Raw genomic sequence first — 24,359 nt, 5'->3', positions numbered from 1 at the left:
CCATATTTATTGTCAAAGGCAAAACTCTGTCAAAGACCTTGTGACATACAAACCATAGCTATCTATGCTCACACCTGTTCTGCTGGAGATCCTCAATATAATGATTGGATGTGACCCATATTATTCATTCATGCATAAAATATAGGTTGAGGGCGGTAACCCAATTTTTTATCTTCATACTACAGAAATACTGATAAAATATTCCTCTATGATATGCAGCTGTTTAGAACTGTAAGTAACACAAACCAAACCAAGGTTGTCCATGTAAAAATTAGAGTAAAAGTCAATATCCAAGATGTGCAATGTCACTAAATATATTCATCTTTTAAGCAAAATTTCTTAGAAATGGATCTCAACAGTTAGATAAAACTTAACATTAGTCATTTATGAGTAAAACATAGGTCAAGATGACAATTTTTTTGCATGGATCTATGTTTTAATCAAAGATATACATTTTCCTACAAACAGAGTTTAGTTGTCCATTTATAAGCTTCCCCTTATTTTGAGTACACTTGTTTAATTTTTTTTATTTCACTTCTTAATTACTTTCTTGTGTTTTCTTGTCACATACAGGACAGAAGATGGGTGAAATTTATTTCTGAGAAAAAAAGAGTTTTTCTTATAGTTGAATATATGACTTAAGCTATATATTTCAGACTAATCTTGGTGTGATTTTCTTATAGTGACAGAATTAATGCTACAATATAGTAAATTTGATTGTGGTCTTGGGCAACCTCCCTACCCCAAGTAATCAGGTCAAATAACAAACTGGTATATCATGTTGCATAGACAATACCTCAAAACTAAAGAACGTGAACTTTACCATAAAAATTAAATTATGAAATTTGCATCATTAGTTTTTTTTTTTATTTTTGGTGATCTTACTTTTTAGCTTAACTTGATATTTTCAAATCACATACATTTTAATTTTTTAAACTTCAGGATTAAGATTTATCAAAAGGAATGTTAACTTATGTAATATTGCCAAAACTTCATTCAAAATAATTCAAATGTACGACCAGTAAACATTAATAATCTAAGTGAAATTCTGATAAATTATCTAACTCTTCACATTTCAATTAAAATTGTGATCCATTTCTTAATGAAGTTTATTTTGCAGCCTGTCCCTAATTCATGTTGCAACATATCTTTAAATTGGCTGTACTCAGAAAACATTAAGTGCCTTTTACAAGATTACAACAAATAAATATTTCATTTACATTTTACAAATTCTAAATAATTATTGGCAGTCATATGGCAATTATTTGTTTTTGTTAGTCCAAGTTTGTTTCAACATCTAACTTCCTGTTTTGGAGACTTTTGGGGGCCTGTTTTAATCTGTTTAATAAGAATAAAAATTATGTGTGTTTTGTTTTCTGCCAAGAACTTCATTATTGTATTATTTTTTGTCACAAGCCAGGAAGATATTCGTCTTTACTTTGACCTGTTCAATTATTATACATATTGTTTTACTAGAAATTAACAATTATTTGTCAACAAAGCAAAAATACTCAGCATGGTTTTAATCAATTCTGTGACAAATATTAATAAAACAAGTTTGCACCAGTTACAACAACTGATATGCAGTGAAAAGGGAATAGAGAATAAATTTTCATTAAAACGTTAGGGTAGGAGTTCAATTAGTATCTTAGTGGAAGCTCTAAATAAGCATATTTGTTTTATTTGGCCGTAGCTGTTGATTGTTCTTTAATGATATCAGGACAAATTTTGTATTGTCCAACTGCTTTCATATCTTTTAATGATATCAGGACAAATTTTGTTATGTCCAACTGCTTTCATATTTTTTAATGATATCAGGACAAATTTTGTATTGACCAACTGCTTTCATATATGCATAGCTAATAACTTCTTACTTACAAACCAAATGTAATTTCTTTCTTAAAACAAAAAGATAAACAAAACAGTTAGAGGTTGTTTTTATGGATTGATTGTTGCTTGTTTGTTCAGTGGAAAATATTTCATGCATATACAGGACGAGTGAACAGTTCATGGACACCAACCGTCTTTGACACTTGAAACTAAACTGATACCTGAAGACGCTTACTTCAGGTTACATTTTTTAAAGGTAAACAAATCAGCTGTTGTCCTCCACAAGAGACAATGACTGCATACTGTGGATGTTAATGAACTGTTTTAAGTAAATTCACTCACATGCTGAAATGTTTTACTTCAGATTTGGTTGAAACCAACTAATGAAGCATCTTCTAGATGTCAGGCACATTCAAGATTAAGATACTTACATTGTCACAAATCACATTAAAATAGCCTTTACACTTTGTTTACTACTGTTCAATCGCACAATCACATGAAATACTTACTTCAAAAATGTGTGGATTTAGAGTTTTATTTCTTTGTGCTAATGTTAAGGCTTCTTTGACAGAATCTACAGCTTCTTTTGTATATGTCTGAAAATACAGGTTTAAGATTACATTTTTCATGCGTAAAAGCATTTGCACCTAGATATAATTTGTAAATGCTACTTTGCATTTTGTCTTAGATATCAAAAATGTAATTTTCAAAAGACTTTTACTTATGTCTGACCGATCTTTGGAATAACTTAAAAATGTTTAACATCAAATTCTGTGATAGAATACACCAAATCTATTCCATCATAACACAAGATAATATTAATTCAGAAATTATTGCAAGGTTTTTATTAATTTTGAATAATGTGACTAGGTAAGAGTCGCAATAATAGGAACTACATTCTGATATTTGATATGGATGCCACTGGACTTAAACAGCCATCTCTACATCCAAAATTATACTGAAATATGTTACCAAATCCAGCAGGGAGCCTGTGATGTTTGTTATTGATAATTGTACAATGTAGGTAGCTTGATTTATAAATGTTTGACCTTCTCCTTTTTGTCTGTGAAATTTGTTATTTCAACATGTACATGTGTAGGTGGTTTTTCATATATATATAACAAATTTCCTTACATAATTACTAATGGACATATGTTGAACAACTTTGTCTTTGTAATAACAAATAATTAACTGAGAAAACAAAATACAGCAATAAACAATTGTAAAGTAAATTCCAACCTCCAGGGAGATTATCACATTACATAAATGTCTAAATCTTGTAATAGAGGAATGACAGGGATCTTAAAGGTCTAGCTCATCAGGAGTATCGAATGGCAATAATTAATAGCAATGTTTCAACAAATATTTTTACATAGCTCAGCATTGTTTTAAGTAAATATTTTTACACAGCTCTGAGTTTTTGTGATGTTGCATAGCATTTTTTCACTATTCCCTTTAAATTTTTCTGTGGTATTTTCTTGATCTGAACTTGCATGCAGCCAAGTCGTTCATTATAAAATATATATATATATGGTCTTCTTAAAACAAATAAATGGTACATATATTGATAACATTTATTTAAATGGAGAAGCCTTCCATACACTTATATTTTTTTATTTTTTCATGCAATTTAGGACTCTATTTGTTAAGATTTTTTTTATTTTAATAATGTAACTCCAAGGGATCAAATCAAATATAGCAATGAATTCCCCTGTTTGCTCAAGCTAGTGCTAATGGCTGTGAACTTGCAGTGAAGTGAGAGTTGAAGGCTTAGCTATAACTCTTCAAGTGCATGTAGTGAAATATAATACTACATTCTTTAAGAATAAAATCAAATTATATGAAAAATTCTAGTGGAAAACACAAAAAAAGAGTAGATTTAGAGTGCATGATTACTTAAATGAATACAAATGCTCTTAAATATTTACTATTCCTCAGCATTATAAACAACACACCTTGTTCAAGGCACATGTATACCATTTTATATTAAAGTATTTATTCTGAGGGGTGGACAGGAGTGATAATTCCCACTTCCCTTCCCTTTCCTGGAAGGACTCATCTTGTGTAAATAGGATGCCTCTTGTTGATGCAGGATTTCATGAAATGGCAAGTCCAGACAGAAAATCTTGTTTCAGTGACCCATGAATGAGTCTTCATTAGAACCCTGAATGGCTGAGAATGGTACCATAGGCTAAAGAAACTATTTGATTACTGTGGATTCATTTCTATTTGTGGAATACATGTACCAATTTGAGTGGATTTGGTGGGTATACGTAAACCATAAATTTAAATATTCAACGAAGTATATATCTTTTCTATAGGCTTGTATGCAGACTTTGGCAAATCCATCAAATCAAATATCCACAAAAAAGTAAAGGAGTAGGTCCAGTAAGACTCCTTTTTGGCCCCAAAATATAGCTGTTTTACAAAATTGTTAAAATGTAACTTTTTAGCTAGTTATTGGAAAGTAGAATACTTCTGCTACATAAATATGGGCTGTTTTTGACAATATAATGCACATGTATCGTGTACTAGCATCATTTAGTCATGCTAAATTACTGAAATCTTCACAATTTTAGCATTTGAGTTAAATTTTAGACGGTTTCCATCTTAAATGGAAGTGGAACATTTGTGTTCATTCTTAATATTTAAATGTAAGTTGTATTTGATGATAATACATAACATATATAAAGATTGAGAGTTAACACGGATGCGGCCACTTTCATTTTTGACAAAAACCATCTGAAAATGTACATATTATGGCATATTTGATAGATTTTTCATATTTAAGCTTAAATTTGAGCGACTGAAATGACTAAATCAGTTCAAATCTTTCACAGAAAGTAATTGAATCGAATGAAGTAGACACTTAAGTGTTTAAAAAGTGTCCAAAATCTTTCATCAGATGAACCTGAAATTTGAGGCCAAAATCGGCCCTTACCGGACCTATTCCTTTATCCTCAATCCACAAAAATTATGAATCAGCAGTATGTGCATTGTGGTTGTCACAATAGTGATATATCGAATACTTGCATGTGATTGTGATAAAAGTTCTTTCATTATAAATTGGTCGTAAATTTCTTTTCCTAATTTTATTCTTTCTTCATCTGTCTCTAGTTTTTCAAATTTTCTAATCTGAAAAAAAAAGACAAGGTAGAATTATTAAATCACTGTTTATGATAAAATTTGCATTAAAATCTACATATGCATGCAATATGACAATTCATTATTTCTGGTAATCAGCTTATATATAATTACTCAGGTGTGGGAAATTTCCCTTCAATTTGAAGAAATAAATGGCAACCTTATTACCTCTGAAAGAAAGAACAAATAAAGCAAAGTCAACAGTCAATTTTGTTTGAGAAATGGCTATGAGATACAGCTGTTTACTATAGTATTTTTTCTCATCAATTGTCTATAAATTTAAATACTTAAGGAGTTTATTCAAGTGAAATTGCAAAACAATCACCGGTTTGGATCTGCTAATGGCAATTAATTCCATGTATTTTAGCACAAAACATCAATTTACTATTTATATGCATAGCATCAAGCTAATTTGTGTGACACATGTATAATAAATGTGGATAGTGTCCACATGTGGACACAGATGATGCCCCCGCTTGCATATCATATAGTTATAAAGGGACATAACTGAAGAACAGTAAAAGTGACGCTACCCAAATTTTAACTTGATCTGAGTTTTGTGTGTAAGTCTCATAACATTTGGTTGAGGCTAACTTTAGTAGAGAACAGAAACTAAAAAATTCAGCAATTTTTCTATTTATAAAGGGGCATAACTCAATAATGGTTAAAGTGACACTACCCAAATTCAACTTGATCTGTGTTTTATCAGTGGAAGTAAAAATTAAACATTGCATTGTATACAGCATTGATTGTAGTTGATTCAACTATAATCATGGACAAAGGAAGATAACTCCAATTTTAAAAATAACTTGATATTTAGAAGAAAATAAAAATTTTGCAATTTTTTCCATTTATAAAGGGGCATAACTCTAGAACGGTTAAAGTGACGCCACCAAAATTCAAACTTGATCTGTGTTTTGTGATAATAAGCATTGTATATAAGTTTCATAACATTTGGTTGAGCCAAACTTAAGTTAGAGGACGGAAACTAAAAATTTTGCAATTTTTCCATTTATAAAGGGGCATAACTCTAGAACGGTTCAAGTGACGCCACCAAAATTCAAACTTGATCTGTGTTTTGTGGTAATAAGCCTTGAGTATAAGTTTCATAACATTTGGTTGAGGCAAACTTAAGTTAGAGGACGGAAACTAAAATTTTGCAATTTTTCCATTTATAAAGGGGCATAACTCTAGAACGGTTAAAGTGACACAACCAAAATTCAAACTTGATCTGTGTTTTGTGGTAATAAGCATTGTGTATAAGTTTCATAACATTTGGTTGAGGCAAACTCAAGTTAGAGAACGGAAACCAATTTTGGGACGTACGTACGTACGTACGTACGTACAGACGGACAAGGGTAAAACTTAATGCCCCCACCGCTACGGCGGGGGCATAAAAACACTAATATATACCAATTCCTACATGACGGCTTCTAAATCAAGAACATTTATTACCAAATCATCATGATTATATTTTTGCATTCTTTATTTCTTTATTTTTTTTTCATAGCAGATGCCAAAACAGTTAAATACAAATTCTGCTTTTAACTGATGATGCAATGTGTCAAGTGGCCTGTAACAACACATCACGATTTCCTAAACAATCCAAAAGCTTATACATTAATCAGTAATAACAATTAATTATTGTAATAATATAGGTCTGATAATAGGCTAAAAATGCACTACTGGTAATTAGGTTGTTTATTTGCATTGTAATAGCAAATATAAAGGAATACAGGTAATCTTGTTTATTTGCGTTGTAATAGCAACAGGAAATTAAGGTTTGTGGTTTGTAGTGTTACTTGTTGATTTGTCTAATATCGTCAGTCAACTGTCTGGCATTGAATATAGACTATGCACATTAAAGAAACCTTGAGACAAGTCTTTGGAGGGTCAAAAGGAAGTCTGTTGCAAGTCAAAATTTCTGTCCCTAGTGGACATTTTCTCTTTCTCCACTGGCAGCCCAAATATGTGTCCCTCTATCCCCGAATCAACCAAGTTTGCACTACTGACCTATTGATTAATTGTTTATTTTGTTCTTGTCTTGAATAGGCATGAAATAGTTGTCACTGGATATTAATTTAACATAATCATCTGATGTTTCATATCATTTGTGCTTGAAAAGGACAAATACTAGTGTACAAATCGCAGTCTTCACATTAAACTTCTTTATCGCTATTTTACGAATTTTTCCTTTGATCTTACTGACTGATAATTTCCGTTCTCAGCAGAGTCGAGTGATATGAACATTATCGCTAGAAACTAAGAGAACATGTGCCGTTGTCAAGGAAATTTACAACGTCTTCATAGGTAAAATAGCGATAAACAGATTATCATTGGTCATCTCAACTCGATTGCTTTTCTCGCTTTTAGACCCCTCTACCAAGAAATTTGTTTTGCATGCACACATATAAAAATTGCGGTTTTTAACTAATGCAATCATAGGTTTGAACGTTTTTTTCAATTTAGACTTGTTCATATTTTTTTTGCTTGGGCTCGTATTATATTTGCCTTCGGGTTTATATGATCTGTTCATCCTATTTCGACTCTTCAAAATTCAAGAGTCCTACCAGCTCAAGCGAGAAAATCAATCTCGTTGAGAGAACCAACGATAATCTTTAAGAATCTACAGGCCCGTACCTGAATTCTATCAAAATTTTAGTTAGATTCTATTCGCCTGTAGAGATGATTTTTAGAAAAAATATTTTACAAGCGAGGACTGGTGGGCCTGTGGTTGAGTGCGAACACTGCAAATCACAATTTCCTACACAGACTAACACTTATTTCAGATAATAAAAATAACAATGATTTATGATAAATCAATAATTTTCCATGTGAATGCACCCACAAGCTCCTTAAATGTGATGCCACTAGCATGAGCTCCATTTGTATGAAAGATGTATATAATACAGATACTCAAACTATTCCTATTCTACATCAATGTTTCTAAATCGGGAATATATGTACTGCCTAATTATTTTTACTGAACATGATAAAAGTAATCAAAATGAAGTTCTCAACAGTAACACTTCATATGATGTGCCATGTCAATTGTCTGACATAACGCATCATTCCAAGTACAAATGTACTCCAATTTGATTCAAAAGTTCAGACAAATGCATCACGATTCTCTACACAATCCAACAAGTAATCCTAGACCAATCAAGCAAAAGTTACACTTCTCTCTCTACATATTTACACTAGTATTGGCATTTAAAATGCCATAAGATTCCTGTAGATAGTAATCTGTCTGAATAACATGACAATATTGAACATTAATTCTGATCCTAAATGAATTGATCAACAGAAAACCTTTAAGTTAGGTATATACTGCAGGACTTTACGACAACCTCTATTTCTTTTTCAATTTCAAATGTTTACATGTCTGTATGCAGCAGTCTTCACAAACATTTGTTTGACTTATAAGCCTGAAAAAGACTTCATAAAATTAGATCACTTTTCAGATAAATTTCACTGGCCCACCAACATTGCAATGTGGCTCTTGTAATCCTATGTTTTATCTTTTCTTATCAACTAGTTCTTGTAATCCTTTGTTTATCCCTTCTTATCTCATGGTTCTTGTAGTCTTATGTTTATCCCTTTTTATCTCATGGTTTTTGTAACTCTATTATCGTCCCTTCTTATCTCATGGTTCTTGTAATTCTTTATTTATCCCTCCTTATCTCATGGTTCTTGTAATCCTTTGTTTATCCCTTCATATCTCATGGTTCTTGTAATCCTTCGTTTATCTCTTCTTATCTCATGGTTCTTATAACCCTATTATCATCCCTTCTTATCTCATAGTTCTTATAATCCTTTAACCCCTCCTTATCTCATGGTTCTTTTTATCTTTTGTTTATCCCTTCTTATCTTATGGATCTTCTAATCCTATTATCATCCCTTCTTATCTCATAGTTCTTATAATCCTTTAACCCCACCTTATGTCATGGTTCTTGTAATCTTTTGTTTATGCCTTCTTATCTCATGGCTCTTGTAATCCTTTGTTTATCCCTTCGTATCTCATGGTTCTTGTAATCTTTTGTTTATCCTATCTTATCCCATAGTTCTTGTAATCCTATGTTTATCCCTTTTTATCTCATGGTTCTTGTAACCCTATTATCATCCCTTCTTATCTCATAGTTCTTAAAATCCATTAACCCCTTCTAAAATTTATCTCATGGTTCTTGTAATCTTTTGTTTATGCCTTCTTATCTCATGGATCTTGTAATCCTTTGTTTACCCCTTCCTTATCTCATGGTTCTTGTAATCCTTAGTTTATCCCTTTTTATATCATGGTTCTTGTAACTCTATTATCATCCCTTCTTATCAGATCATGGTTCTTGTAATTCTTTATTTATCCCTCCTTATCTCATGGTTCTTGTAATCCATTGTTTATCCCTTCATATCTCATTGTTCTTGTAATCCTTCATTTATCTCTTCTTATCTCATGGTTCTTATAACCCTATTATCATCCCTTCTTATCTCATAGTTCTTATAATCCTTTAACCCCTCCTTATCTCATGGTTCTTGTAATCTTTTGTTTATGCCTTCTTATCTCATGGTTCTTGTAATCCTTCGTTTATCCCTTCTTATCTCATGGATCTTCTAATCCTATTATCATCCCTTCTTATCTCATAGTTCTTATAATCCTTTAACCCCTCCTTATCTCATGGTTCTTGTTATCTTTTGTTTATGCCTTCTTATCTCATGGCTCTTGTAATCCTTTGTTTATCCCTTCGTATCTCATGGTTCTTGTAATCTTTTGTTTATCCTATCTTATCCCATAGTTCTTGTAATCCTATGTTTATCCCTTTTTATCTCATGGTTCTTGTAACCCTATTATCATCCCTTCTTATCTCATAGTTCTTAAAATCCATTAACCCCTTCTAAAATTTATGTCATGGTTCTTGTAATCTTTTGTTTATGCCTTCTTATCTCATGGCTCTTGTAATCCTTTGTTTACCCCCTTCTTATCTCATGGATCTTGTAATCCTTTGTTTACCCCTTCCTTATCTCATGGTTCTTGTAATCCTTAGTTTATCCCTTTTTATATCATGGTTCTTGTAACTCTATTATCATCCCTTCTTATCATATCATGGTTCTTGTAATTCTTTATTTATCCCTCCTTATCTCATGGTTCTTGTAATCCATTGTTTATCCCTTCATATCTCATGGTTCTTGTAATCCTTCATTTATCTCTTCTTATCTCATGGTTCTTATAACCCTATTATCATCCCTTCTTACCTCATAGTTCTTATAATCCTTTAACCCCTCCTTATCTCATGGTTCTTGTAATTCTTAGTTTATCCCTTTTTATATCATGGTTCTTGTAACTCTATTATCATCCCTTCTTATCTCAAAGTTCTTATAATCCTTTGTTTATCCCTTTTTATCTCATGGTTCTTATTAACCCTGTTATCATACCTTCCTATCCCATAGTTCTTGTAATCCTATGTTTATCCCTTCTTATCTCATGGTTTTTATTAACCCTGTTAGCATACCTTCCTATCCCATAGTTCTTGTAATCCTTTGTTTATCCCATCTTATCTCATGGCTCTTGTAATCCTTCATTTATCCCTTCTTATCTCATAGCTATTGTAATCCTATGTTTATCCCTTCATATCTTATGATTCTTGCAACCTTACTTTCATCCCTTCTTATCTCATGATTAGTGCATCCCTCTACTTATTTCCACCTCCCCATGCCATTATACTCCTGGTTTCTAAATGCCTCCAGTGCACAGTATCTATTCATATTTACAAATAGTGCATATATTTGAAAAGGGTGTACCTTGAGTAAACTATTTAAACTGAAGCAATTTCCTGGTATACACTCAAAGAGATTGTAAACAGCTTTGATAACAATTACAATTTAAGACATAAACTGTCATCATCCATTATGTAATGTTTATGTAAAACCACACAAATAGTTTATTTGGTAAGTCCTACATACAATGGATATACAATTACTAGAAATGAAAATCCCTTTCAGTTTTTCCATGTTTATTAACACCACATCAATAACATTCTGGCTTTAAATTAAAAGCAACCGATGTTACAGAATGTTTGTTTAATCTCATAGTGATGCATAATAGAGAAAAAATTTGCTGCATGTAAAAGGCCAGTCAATCATTAACATTAATTCATGTGTGCTTTTTGGTGTGGATCAAGCAGGAATTGAACCAAGTAGTTGAACAATGTTTCAAACTGTATACACCAACAATGAATAGAAAGATGACATGCCTCAAAGGAGAATTGTCAACCATCTATGTAAATGTCTCCATGAGCCAGATGATGGATTACTTTCTGCAACAGGATAACAGACACCAGGATAATTGTTGCAATTCTGTCTAAAAGTCTCTGGTTTTATTTTTATTAATTTCATACATTAAGCACATTGGCTGGAATCCTAATCTTTGAAGTCTATAAAATGAATAAGTAAATGGTGATCTGAGAAAAATGTTTTTTTACACATTAAGGGTGTTTGGGTCAGCAGCAAACAGAAAATTTTACATTTCAGATGGATCATCAGAAAGACTCTTAGAGACCACCAACATTAAAACTTAAATATAAAGATAGGGAGGGAGAGGATGGTGATCTCAAATGCTAGTGTGTTCAAAGATAAATCTCAAGACCCTCGTTCTCAAAAGGAAAAGGTCAATGCCTAAACAGAGGAGTTGTAAGAGAGAGGCGAAAGATACCAAAGGGACTTTCAAACTCATAAGTAAAAAATAAACTGACAATACCATGGCAAAAAACTAAAAAAGACCAAAAGACAAAAAACAGTATACAAAACACAACATCGAAAACTATGGACAGAGCAACACGAATCCCACCAAAAACCAGGGGTGATCTCAGGTGCTCAGGAAGGGTAAGCAGATCCTTATAACAGGAGAATATACACAAGAAAAAAATCAAGCAGAATATCATAATGCCTCATTATGAAGTGATGATGGATTATTTATCTTACCTGTCAGATAAAAATGACTGGAGAAACAATCAAGAATAGAAAGGAGTTTGAATGTTTGTATAATTGCTTGACACATTTTTCATCAGACAATTAATAAAGTTACATACTTTCATATCATTAGAAATTACAACTGTATGATAGTATCTGAAGAAATGGGAGTGATAGAATAGAGAATGGAAAGAGGGAATGTGTCAAAGAGACAACCAGTTCATTTTTATCAAATATATCCCTCAGGGTGTTAGCCCCAGATGTGATATATGTTATTTTCCCTCAATATTATTGAAATAATGATACTGATAGGAAGCAACTAGTGAAATTTATCTTCCGTATATTTATATGTTGCACATATATTATGCCGTATAAATTTGTCCAGTGTTTACTATTTTATAATTTAATTTATTCTGGAATATGTTTTTTCAAAAGCTTATATTAACTCACTGGATGCTGAATACTTTTTTCTTCAGTTTTATGATGACTTCTAAAATCATGCAAGAAACAAAATTTGCATCAAAACAACACCAGAACATTCATATTACCATATGTTCAACAATTCAAAAGTAATAAAAAATAAACAAATATATAACTATTTATTTTCATGCCCTCACAATTTGAAGTCTTTGCTTTGGCCTTGTATACAAACTCTATCAAATAGAAAACAAACAGAAATCTGTTATATTATCCAGACTGTAAAAATCAAAATTTACTCAGATTGCAAATATCTAAGCATATCCTCAGTAAAAATGTTGTTATTTGCCAATTGCAATCTTTGTGTATCGTCGAATTCCATAAATCTAATTCTTACAAAATTATTACTTCAGTAAATATAAAGTATGGAGATGTGGTATGAGTGCCAATGAGACAACTATCCACCAGACCAAATGATGTAGATCTTAGCAATTACAGGTCACATACTGTGGATTCAGTATTATTTATGGGGAACCAATTTTCTTGGATTTCACGAGTACAGATAAACCACGAATTTAAATGTTCATCGAATTACAAATTTTCTATATGGTTGTATGAAGACATTGGCAAAACCACAAAATATTGCAAATGTCCACGAAAATGCAAGTTTTTCTCAATCCACGTAAATTGGTACCCACGAAAATAAATGAATCCACAATACTCTACTGATTGCTGAAATGGTACTGTGGATTTATATATTATTCGTGGAATACCAATTTTCGTGGATTTCCTTGGTATAGATAAACCACGAATTTAAATGTCCAACGAAGTACAAATTTACTGTAGATATGTTTGCAGAATTTTTCCTCAATCCACGATATAGTTGCAAAGATTAAGGAAAAGACAAAATTACAAGTAAAAACATTCAAACACAAGAGTGCACACGCTGAAATGTCTCGCCTTCTTTACTAATCATTGATATTATGTTGATAGTCCTAAATATAAAGCTTTATTACAACTGTCACATAAACTTAACATTAACCAAGTAAACTAAACATTGACCAATGAACCATGAAAATGAGGTCAAGGTCAGATGAACCATGCAAGGCAGGCATGTACAGCTAACAATTCTTCCATACAACAAATATAGTTGACCTATTGCTTATAGTTTAAGAAAAACAGACCAAAACACAAAAACTTAACACTGAGCAATGAACCTTGAAAATGAGGTCAAGGTCAAATAAAACCTGCGTGACTGACATATAGATCATAAAATATTTCCATACACCAAATATAGTTGAACTATTGCATATAGTATTAGAAAAAAAGACCAAAACTCAAAAACTTAACTTTGACCACTGAACCATGAAAATGAGGTCAAGGTCAGATGACACCTGCCAGCTAGACATGTACACCTTACAATCATTCCATACACCAAATATAGTAGACCTATTGCATGCAGTATTAGAAAAAAAGACCAAAACTCAAAAACTTAACTTTGACCACTGAACCATGAAAATGAGGTCAAGGTCAGATGACACCTGCCAGCTAGACATGTACACCTTACAGTCCTTCCATACACCAAATATAGTAGACCTATTGCTTATAGTATCTGAGATATGGACTTGACCACGAAAATTTAACCTTGTTCACTGATCCATGAAATGAGGTCGAGGTCAAGTGAAAACTGTCTGACGGGCATGAGGACCTTGCAAGGTATGCACATACCAAATATAGTTATCCTATTACTTATAATAAGAGAGAATTTAACATTACAAAAAATCTTAACTTTTTTTTCAAGTAGTCACTGAACCATGAAAATGAGGTCAAGGACATTGGACATGTGACTGACGGAAACTTCGTAACATGAGGCATCTATATACAAAGTATGAAGCATCCAGACCTTCCACCTTCTAAAATATAAAGCTTTTAAGAAGTAAGCTACCGCCGCCGCCGCCGCCGGATCACTATCCCTATGTAGAGCTTTCTGCGACAAAAGTCGCAGGCTCCACAAAAACCATGATGCCCACTGATGAAGGTCACTTCTAGTTGCAAATTCTATCAAACTTTTGACCTCTATTTTATCTTCTGTCAATTAGTTTCTATCTATTGGTTTGCTCACTCTCATCAACCTTATCATGTACCCAAACAACTCCTTTCATTCAATTTTATGTTTTTATTGTCGTTGCTCTTTTATTCCTCAAACATCTACTTTTATTCATCTTTTGTAGTGTGTTAACAATAGGTTTTACATGAATATACAGACCATAATACAAGAAGCAGAGAACTACGTACTAATGCACTTAACTGTATTGTTAACAATGTAGCTTTCACACATTTGTGCAAGTTTGATATCGTTAAAACAAATTGTCAACAGCCATGATGCTTTTGAGTTTTCATTAAACAAAATTTGCTCTAAAATATCAAAGAAATCCTTCTTTAAAATTCAAAATTCAATGCTGTTACCTGCAAGAGGTTTTAAACACCTTTACAAAGCTACATAGTTTATTCATATGAGCATTACACAATATTTTGTTAGGCAGGTTTAGCAAGATATAAGGCACAAAATATAATTCCTATAAACATGTACTTAATAATTTAGTGTAATACAAATGTCCTGTTTCCACTTTTTCTTTTTACTGGGGGAGGTTACTGGGTATTTCAAGTGTTGTTGTTAGATACGTTTTCTCTGTTGAATCAATCACAACTTGAGACTCAGGACATTTAACTCTCCAAAATGACTGGGCACTTGTCCATTGTTGGGAGAGGTTATGGCAACTTCCAAATGTTAACTTGCGTTGTTAAGTTTCTGTCTCATTGACATTTACACCATAGTCCCTCCTGTTATTTCTATCAATATTCTGACAATGTATTACTTTCATAACATTTCCCATGATGCACTAATTGAATGCACTACAATTCCTTTTGAACTATTTATTTTCACCTACTTTAGACTAATGAGTAGAGAGAAGTATGAAATTAATTAGAATATACTCAAGGTCAATATAAATGCAACACAACTAAATTTTGCCTTTAGAAATTCTCTGTTTATATGTGAAATTAATAATTTATTGGTGTTTAAAGATTTGTTAAACATTATGTGACATTTACTGATTCCCATTAGGGTTGTTTTTACTGCTTCTGGGTAAGAATCAACTCATGAATGCAGACAAATTGTCCCTGATCAAACAATTTTATACAAAAAATGTTAAATAATGTCAAATTTTTATATCTTAAAGTTTTAATTACACCTTTTTTGAGTTAAAATATGAAGACTGAAATTCTCAACTTTGCAATTTGTAATCAGAAATTTATATGAATTGTCAACTTGTTTTACAAGTTATACTAACTTAACTGATAAATTTGACACTCCTATATATCGGTGCCATCTTGCACTTGCATTAAGGAGAGAGATTTACTTAAGTGCTGTTTATGCTTAATTGTGACTTTGACATGATGAGCAGCTATAAAAGCACTCTTCTTTTGCTTAAGGTTTTGTGTCAAATACATCAGGGATTTTGTGTTATGAATGAGGGTCTGGATGGGCTTTACAGAATAGAGAATAATTAGCAAAAAGTGCAGAATAAAGGGAGAGAAAATAATGAATAGACAAAAATAGGCAAAAAAAGATAAAGATAAGAGAATAATGGGGTGCTGAAATATAAAGAATAGAGAATTAATTAAACTGGTAAAAATAAATAAAGAATAGAGAAAATTGGTCTAAAAGGTTGAAGAATAAAGAAACAAAGGAACCCTTATCAAGACCCTCATAATGGAATGGGCCGTAATGGAATACACAATATCCAGCTTTTCCATTATTAAAAACAAAGGAACCCTTATCAAGACCCTCATAATGGAATGGGCCGTAATGGAATACACAATATCCAGCTTTTCCATTATCAAAAACAAAGGAACCCTTATCAAGACCCTCATAATGGAATGGGCCGTAATGGAATACACAATATCCAGCTTTTCCATTATTAAAAACAAAGGAACCCTTATCAAGACCCTCATAATGGAATGGGCCCTAATGGAATACACAATATCCAGCTTTTCCATTATTGATTAATTAACTATCCAGAGAGGTCCATTCATTCGAAATTTTAGTTAATGATATTTAAAAAAAACAATACCAGTATGTTCATTCTGTTGTAAGTCTTTTGACACTCAGTGTATCTTTACAAGGCTGTACTTTAACATCATTTTAGTGAAATTCGTGCCAATTTCTATGATAGGTTATGTAACACTCAGAATCATCAATAACTTATGCTTAAGACTATATTAATAATCATGATCATAAACCACTGCTTTAATGCTATTTGAATCAAGAGCCAATTTACATTAATTCCCAGTATGATACATTATAGGGCAACCTAACAGCCTGATTCTTTCATTACTTTAACTGGTACATATTAAATTATCTGTCTATAAACTCAGCTCATTATAACATTAATCCAGTTGAGAAAGATAAAATCATAATTAATGTGCATGAAATATTTGCCACTGGAAATTAATGAAAAATCTATCTATCAATCAAAATTAAAATGCCAGTCTTGCACAACTTTTGACAATTTGGAAATTTAACCAATCAAAGTTGATATAAAGGTCCATCATGACATGCCATTAAAAAAAAGTATCAAACTGCAACTGGTCAAAACCAGTTTAAATGCTCACAAAAATGGGAGAAAAATTACCACATTAATCTTTATATAACAAGTTCACCTATATATATTTGAATTAACAACTTTTTCTTAATAAGGATTGCTAGAAAAGAATTGTAAATTTTATGTGCAGTCTTTATTGCTAATAATCATTTGTTAACCATATTATACCCATATTGTTTAGTCTGATACCCATACTGTATAGTCGGACAGCTGGCATGACAAGAAGTAAAGCAATCCAAATGAAGAAGAAAAAAAAGCTTGATTTATTACAAACAATAAACAAATATGACAGCAACCAACGCCATCCACTAAAATACACTCTCCTGACTTTGAACATGTGCATACAGAATGTGGCAACACAGCTGGAATCTATCCCAAACTTACAAATTAAGAACAGCTTGTAATTTCTCCAAATAACCACATAAGCCCAAAAAGTCCTTTTACAGTAACAATGGGCTGAACTGATCTGTACATGTAAATGTTAACTAATATAAAAAACCAAATAATTTTGATTATTTCTTGACTTTGTACTCTTATAGTACAATGTAATGGTTTAATAGGCATCATTCTTTCAGATATCAAAACCAGAGGTTAAGACCAATCTAAATTGTTTACATCAGTTTCAAAAAGAGGATATTGCACTAATATTTCTAATATATAAGTAGTTTGTACTTTATAATATATGACAGTCAGTAATCTAGCCTTGATTTTTGGTCTCAAGATAGTTGAAATTGCAAGATATTTATGAATAAAAGAGATCTGGGCATAAAAGCTAGATCCCTTTTGACCAATATATCATTCTATTTAGTTCATAAATTTCAGATAAAACACTTTTTGTCACATTATAACGATCTGTGACAAATCAAAGAATTGCGTGTTTATTAGGTGCTCTCATTAGATTTAGAGACTCCTTAATCAGCGCCCTGCTCCTATAACATAGATGACAATATTTACATACCAATTCAGTCTAAGTCAGCAGAGTTTGCACACTTGAATCATAAACTGAAGTGAAGAGATCGATTCCTGATATGAAATATTAATGCTAAGACTGTTCATCATCGTAATAGTTTTTAATAGTCTATCGCTTTCTGATGACAATTGTGCACGAAAGCTGCTCAGTGGTATGTCAATACAATAATCAATATCAATAATCGGAGGGTTTAACTCTCGGACATTGTCAGGAATTGGAAGTCAATGAGATGGCATCTAACAAACAATATTCCTCAGGGCGCTGTTTCCTAGTGATACTTCATAAAATACTTATGTTGACAAGTATGGAGACAATATTAATTGCTGACAAGCACTTACATATGGATACAATACATAAATCATTATTACTTTGGGGAGAATTTGTAACAAGTACAATTAAATGAGGTAAAATTTAAAATAAATAAGATCTTTCCAACTTATCACGAGAGGCATTGATTAAATTCAATTGTGTAAATACTAGCTAACAGATTTTGAAATTTTATTCTGCTTTACTAAACTTTTGCCACCAGCTTAAAAGTCTGCTTGTAAAAGTTTAAGTTATTTTGTTATTTATAACCTGTGCAACATGTTCTTTTATGCCAGTAATAGTCTGAATTTCCCAGAATTCCTCTGTGAGGACCATCAATTCCTACTCAAAACCAACATTAGAACTCAAATATTTTTAATAAGCCAGCTTCAAAAACACGAATTAACCATATCTTCAATATTAAGATATATAATATCATGAATATACTGAAACATTCATTATTTAAGAACTGATAAAACTTTAAAGCCTGCCGTTAAATATGTAACCTTATCTTTTTAATTCCTCATTTAAAACTGGAGCATGACTCTTTTTCATCATTACTATCAGTAAACCTTTGTAAACTGAACACTGCCTGTGATTAACATAAAACCAGAAACTATCATAACAATAATCTTAAATCTTATTCTATGATTTTCTTTATCCAAGCTGTTATTGTATTAGGATTCAAATTACAATGTACCTGGAAGCACTGATTGATATTTCTCAACAATTCTACGTATCTTGAATTTTCAAAATACATTGAATACAAGACCTCGCTTCAAATGTTTTGACATATTGGAAATTTGAAAGAAAATAAAAGTAGCTATGAAGCAATCACAGTAGCCACTCACACATCTACTGCCTAGTATTTTTACACCAATAAATCGTTTGATTTGATTTGATCTCACTGCCTTTTAGGCAGATAAGGACTTATAATGGTCCCCCTAAATGAAAAGATATCATTTGCAAAATTTCTAATCATAAAATGTTTATATCGACTTAGCAAAAGCTCAGATCCATAACATTGAAACAGATAAAACCAACACACATATCATTAATTCAATAAATAATTCTCTAAATACTGCTTAAAAAATCTTACATTCTTTTCAAATATGAGGTTGCAAAACTAACAAAGTAAAAAATATGAAGGAAATAATTGTAGCTAATGTGTGCATTTCCCAGTTTTCCTTTATCTATACTTATTTCGTGCACCCATATATATAAAGAACTGATATGTCTCCAACACATTTTGTGTCTGTACCAAGTAAGGGTATCTGGACCATATGAGCCAAGGCTCCGTGTTGAAGGCTGACTATAACCCATAATTGTAAACTTTTTATACATTGTGACGTGATGGAGAGTTGTCTCATTGACACTCATAGTCCACATCTTATTTACATGTACTGTCTGTTGATTTGTCTGTATGTCTTTTCTTAAAGGAGTTGATTTTAATATTTCTATAAGTTAAAGTATCATAATAATTGGTCCTAATGACGCCGATCTAATCGCGAAACATGTCGACAATAAAAGATGCAGTTTACTTAAGTGTTGTTGTCAATGTAGCGGTATAAGTATCATAATAGTATAAATAAAGGGTTAATTTAGTTGCATGATACCAATGTAGTTTCTTAACATACAAATGAACATATAAAGCTACTGTGCTTAACAAAGCACTTTCCTGGATAACAGACACAATTTTCACTCTTCAGCTCCTTTGATTATGCTGAGAAATCTTTTTGAAATGCAAATCATGAAAAGCTGTCATTAAAAGGAATAAAAGACCCCTAAAATATATCTACCTAGCTCATAAACAAATTTAAACTTCAAAATAATACAACTTATTTAATGCAAAAGATGATCATGGTTTCAATTTTGAATTTAATTCACATAGCGATATAACGTATTTTCTGCGACAGTCAATGGCAGAACCCTTAATGCTCTAACAAGATTTTATTGTACACTCTGACAGTTTACACTGTTACAAGAGGCAAATGTCAACTACAGAGGACAGATATTAAATTTTCATAGATAGTATGTATTTATTTTAAGCACTTATTTTTTTATACTTTTGTAAAATCCAGGATTTATACCTGAATAACCAAAGAGGACACATTTGATCATTTAAATTTATCGCTTCTGCAAAGGAAGAAAACATTTCACAGTGAAGAAATTCAATAATTAATCTTCCTGGATATAACAGTGCATTAAACATGTCATAAATGACATATTAAGGAAGATATACCATATCCAACCATGACTTTATACAACGATCTGTGATGTTAAGTATAATCATGTTTCATCTTCCTCACAAATTTTTTTTTAAATGACATTTTTTAACTACCTGCATATCCAATGATAAGTCTTTTTTTTTAACTAAAGGAAGTTGCAACAGTTTGCATGTTTAAATCATATTAAATCACATGTAATTTGAAGAATAGATTCATTCACTGTATCTAGTGAAATACAATCTTTTTATCGCTCTAAAACAGTTCAATTTACAATGTTCAAATTGAGAATATAAAAGGACATGTGGGAGTTTAAATGTAACCCAATGACACAAAATCACCAAAAAGACATTGAGGGGTTCTCATACCATCACCACAGACATCTGTTGAGACTAAATGTCACTTTTAAAGATTAAATATATTATTTTGGCCCTCTGAATGATGTTAAATTTAAAAATCCAGGTTTGGCAACACAACTTATAAATTTAGCTACTGGTACATCCTGGCTAACAATCACTCTTCAATAACAGATTTTTTTTAAAACAATGCCATAAACTAAAATGAAAAGGACCACTTGCAATAAAATGTTATCCCATATAGTTGTAAAATTAAAAACAAAACTGAGTCTAGCTGTATCAATTTTAATTTTGACACACAAATACAGTACATTTATGTGGAGAGGGATTCCCCAATGACATGCTACTGACAGTTTGATATAAAAACTACAAATGATGTAGCCATTAAACAAAGCTTATCTATAAACCCAAAGAATCTTCCATTGCACTGTTTTTTCTAACCTTATTACTTTGGTGACAAATATAATGGTACATTGGCACTTAAAATCAGGAACTATTGAAATGACATTTTACTCAATTTTAAAGTAACAACTTCCACTTTTCTCATTAGAACCAACATTTCTCCAAGTTTTCAAGCTGAAAGCAAGTTCAATCTTGAACAGTGCCTTAAGATATACTTCCTTCTATTGATTGTACTTCCATTAGCGAAAAACAGATTATAAGCAATTTGTCCATTTCCTCGTCAATATCAATACTAATAACAATATTACCTGTATGTGTTAAAATGATGTCAGACCTATAATTCAGGTCTTTGAATACCTATGGTTATACTATAGATCTCAAACACAAGCAAATTTAACACTATAGTTGCCCAAGGAAAATTTTGAAGTCCTGTCTATCCTTTTAATAGTCATTGTACACATTTCTGTTTTTAGGCGTTTGAGCTACCAAAGTTTTTGAAATACTGTGAGTTAAACATAGCTGTAAATAAATATTTCACCCATTTGGAAGCTTATTGCATTTGTTCCTCATCATAAATCTGTCAAGTCAAAAAAATGATGGCATACCGGCTAATGCAGGAAATAAAATAAGGTATTCTTTTATCATTGTTTATAGAAGTAATATTCAAATTTCCCATACTGATATAACATTATAAGAACAGGTGGTATAACCCTGCACTATTATTTTGAGATATAATGTATCCAAGTTCTTGTATTCAGTTTGTAGGGATATTCACCTAAATGAGGGCTTAATCAGCAAATTCAAATACATTTATAACTATTTTCGTATGTGAAAATCTAAATACATTCCTGAATTCAAAACTCACAATATTTCCATAAACCACAAAACACTGAATTTGTTCTATTCAAGTACTTGAAAAAACTTCTTTGGCAATCCAACTTTCCATAAATTACACTTAAAAGTACATTAGAACAAAAATCGTTTCCTGTTTTATATAAAAAACTAAATTTGATTTAAAATCCTCGACATACTTAATTGTGCGACACTAGAAATGAAACATAGCCAACAAAAAAAATACCGCAGACCTCTGAAGATTTAATTGTTCACTTGAATTTTGAAGTACATTAAATTACATGTAACCATTTGAACAAACTTTACACAACACATTTTGATCTAGAAATAAAACCCAAGACAAAATTCTGATTGGACATTTCATGAAACCTAAACATGTGAAGCCTGTTGTAGGTGACGATCCTCCTTATACATGTCTTATACAGTGATTTTTTTAACAGCCCTTCAAAAACATGAATATCACGACCACGTCAAAAACTTTTCAGACACTTAGAGCTATTAATGCAGAAATCTTCAAAGATTTGATAAAATTTTCATTAATTTAGTTTCACTAATGCCCTTAAGGAAAGCCGTACTTATTTGGGTGTGCATACTGTATACTGACCTAAATTTGAAACACTGCATGTGTTACATATCAATTGATAAGTGTTTATTAGTTAACAGTGTGTCAGTTCAATATCCATATCGATATTGTGTCACATCTGTCAACAATTCACTCCTTCCTTTCAAATACAAACTGTACCGATAACCTTAACAACAAAATCATTCTATTCTGTAACACAATCATTTGAACTAAAGTCAAGACAGGAAAATTTTCAAACAGCTGGATGTACTTCTTTACTATTTCATTTTTGTATTACAGTAAGAACTTTTTAAGGTTTTCATATTTGTCAACATAAAAATTCCAAACTTGCTGGATGAACATAACTGTTGAAGTGAGGAAACATCTAAAATACTGTAAATTCAGAAATTATTGCGTGCATTTATTACTGCGATTTTTAAAGAATGGACAAAATTGCGAGATTAATTATTGCGATTTCAGGAAAATCTTCATACAGATACATGTATGAGAAATCAGAGTGCGAGTTCTTATTATTGTAAGCTTATAGAAAATGTGTACTTTGTTGAAAGCGGTAACTAAAGAAGGTGTGGGAATATGCAAATGTGAAGAAACCCAACCACACTAAATTCCAAAAGACATCTCAAGGTCAATAAACTGCTTCGCTGAGCGCAGCTGGATACGCCCGCTGAGGTCCAACCCTGAACAGTTGGGGCAAAAAGGACACAATATTCAAGCTTGATACAGGTCTAAATTGGGATTGTATTAAATATTTGACATATTATAAGTTTCTGAAATCAATTATACATAATATGTTGAAATTTGCATAATGAATATGTCGATTTCAAATTATATAAGTCGTAAAATATTAATCAAATCATAATTATTATACATGTAAATCATTGGAATAATAATTTACTGTTACATATTTCTGTCAATTATTTTATTTACAATATATGTAATTGATGTCAATTAATTTTTCAAACTAATAAAATTTGCGATTTTTTTATATTACATTGTACATATCGATATATAAAGTTTGCACAAGTACATGTGTCAAAAAAGTGTTACAAAAATATAGATATAAGATAACAGTTGTAGTACTGTGCATATTGTGATAAACATATAGATTCCACCACTGCATCAAGTGTGTTACGATATTTCTCCATTCAAGACAGTTAAATTTTAATATTTAAAGCTCAAGGCTTGCCGAGCTTTTTAAATAATTAAAATTTAACTGTTGAGAGTGGAGAAATATCATAATACACGAGTTATAGTGGTGGAATCTGTTTCTTTAATAATTTTTGGACAATAATTAAACAAAGCTTATCCTTCCTTTTAAAAGTTTTGCAGAAAGTTGTGTTCTTTATATGAGACTTCATCAGACATGGTGGCCTTTTTTCATGCCGTCACAATAGAAAATTCAGAAGAAACTTAAGAAAATTTGACGTCATAATTAAATTTTGACCAATTATTTGCCAAGAACAAAGTTTTCTCTAGAGATGAGAAATAGTTTTCTCACACCGATCGAGAAATGTGAAAAAAGCATGAAAATTAGAGAAAACTTTTTTCACACAGAACACAGAGCTGAAAATCTGATTAAATAAAATAATCAATAGACACAATGATTTTAAAATAGTGGAAGTTTTTAATACTTAAAAAAATACATTTTAATTT

At 31.4% G+C, this 24,359-nt stretch overlaps 2 protein-coding genes across 2 annotated transcripts in view; one reads left to right on the top strand and one right to left on the bottom strand.

Moving 5' to 3' along the window:
• LOC127712999 (small G protein signaling modulator 1-like) overlaps positions 1-24,359 on the top strand; it is a 361,281-nt gene that overhangs the window by 296,306 nt on the left and 40,616 nt on the right. The window lies entirely within an intron of this gene.
• The window catches only part of LOC127713002 (beta-adrenergic receptor kinase 2-like), a 120,114-nt gene that overhangs the window by 71,002 nt on the left and 24,753 nt on the right, over positions 1-24,359 (bottom strand). Inside the window, exons 4-5 of the mRNA XM_052219591.1 lie at positions 4,864-4,965; positions 2,340-2,426 (exon numbers count right to left, since the gene is read on the bottom strand). Of these exons, the coding sequence (XP_052075551.1) occupies positions 2,340-2,426; positions 4,864-4,965 (189 nt within the window). The remainder of the gene's footprint in view (positions 1-2,339; positions 2,427-4,863; positions 4,966-24,359) is intronic.

Source organism: Mytilus californianus, unplaced genomic scaffold (genome assembly GCF_021869535.1).
Source record: "Mytilus californianus isolate M0D057914Y unplaced genomic scaffold, xbMytCali1.0.p SCAF_8, whole genome shotgun sequence".
Taxonomy (NCBI): Eukaryota; Metazoa; Mollusca; class Bivalvia; order Mytilida; family Mytilidae; genus Mytilus; species Mytilus californianus.
Note: the sequence above shows the minus strand (reverse complement) of the source record. Positions and strands in the feature narration are given on the sequence as shown.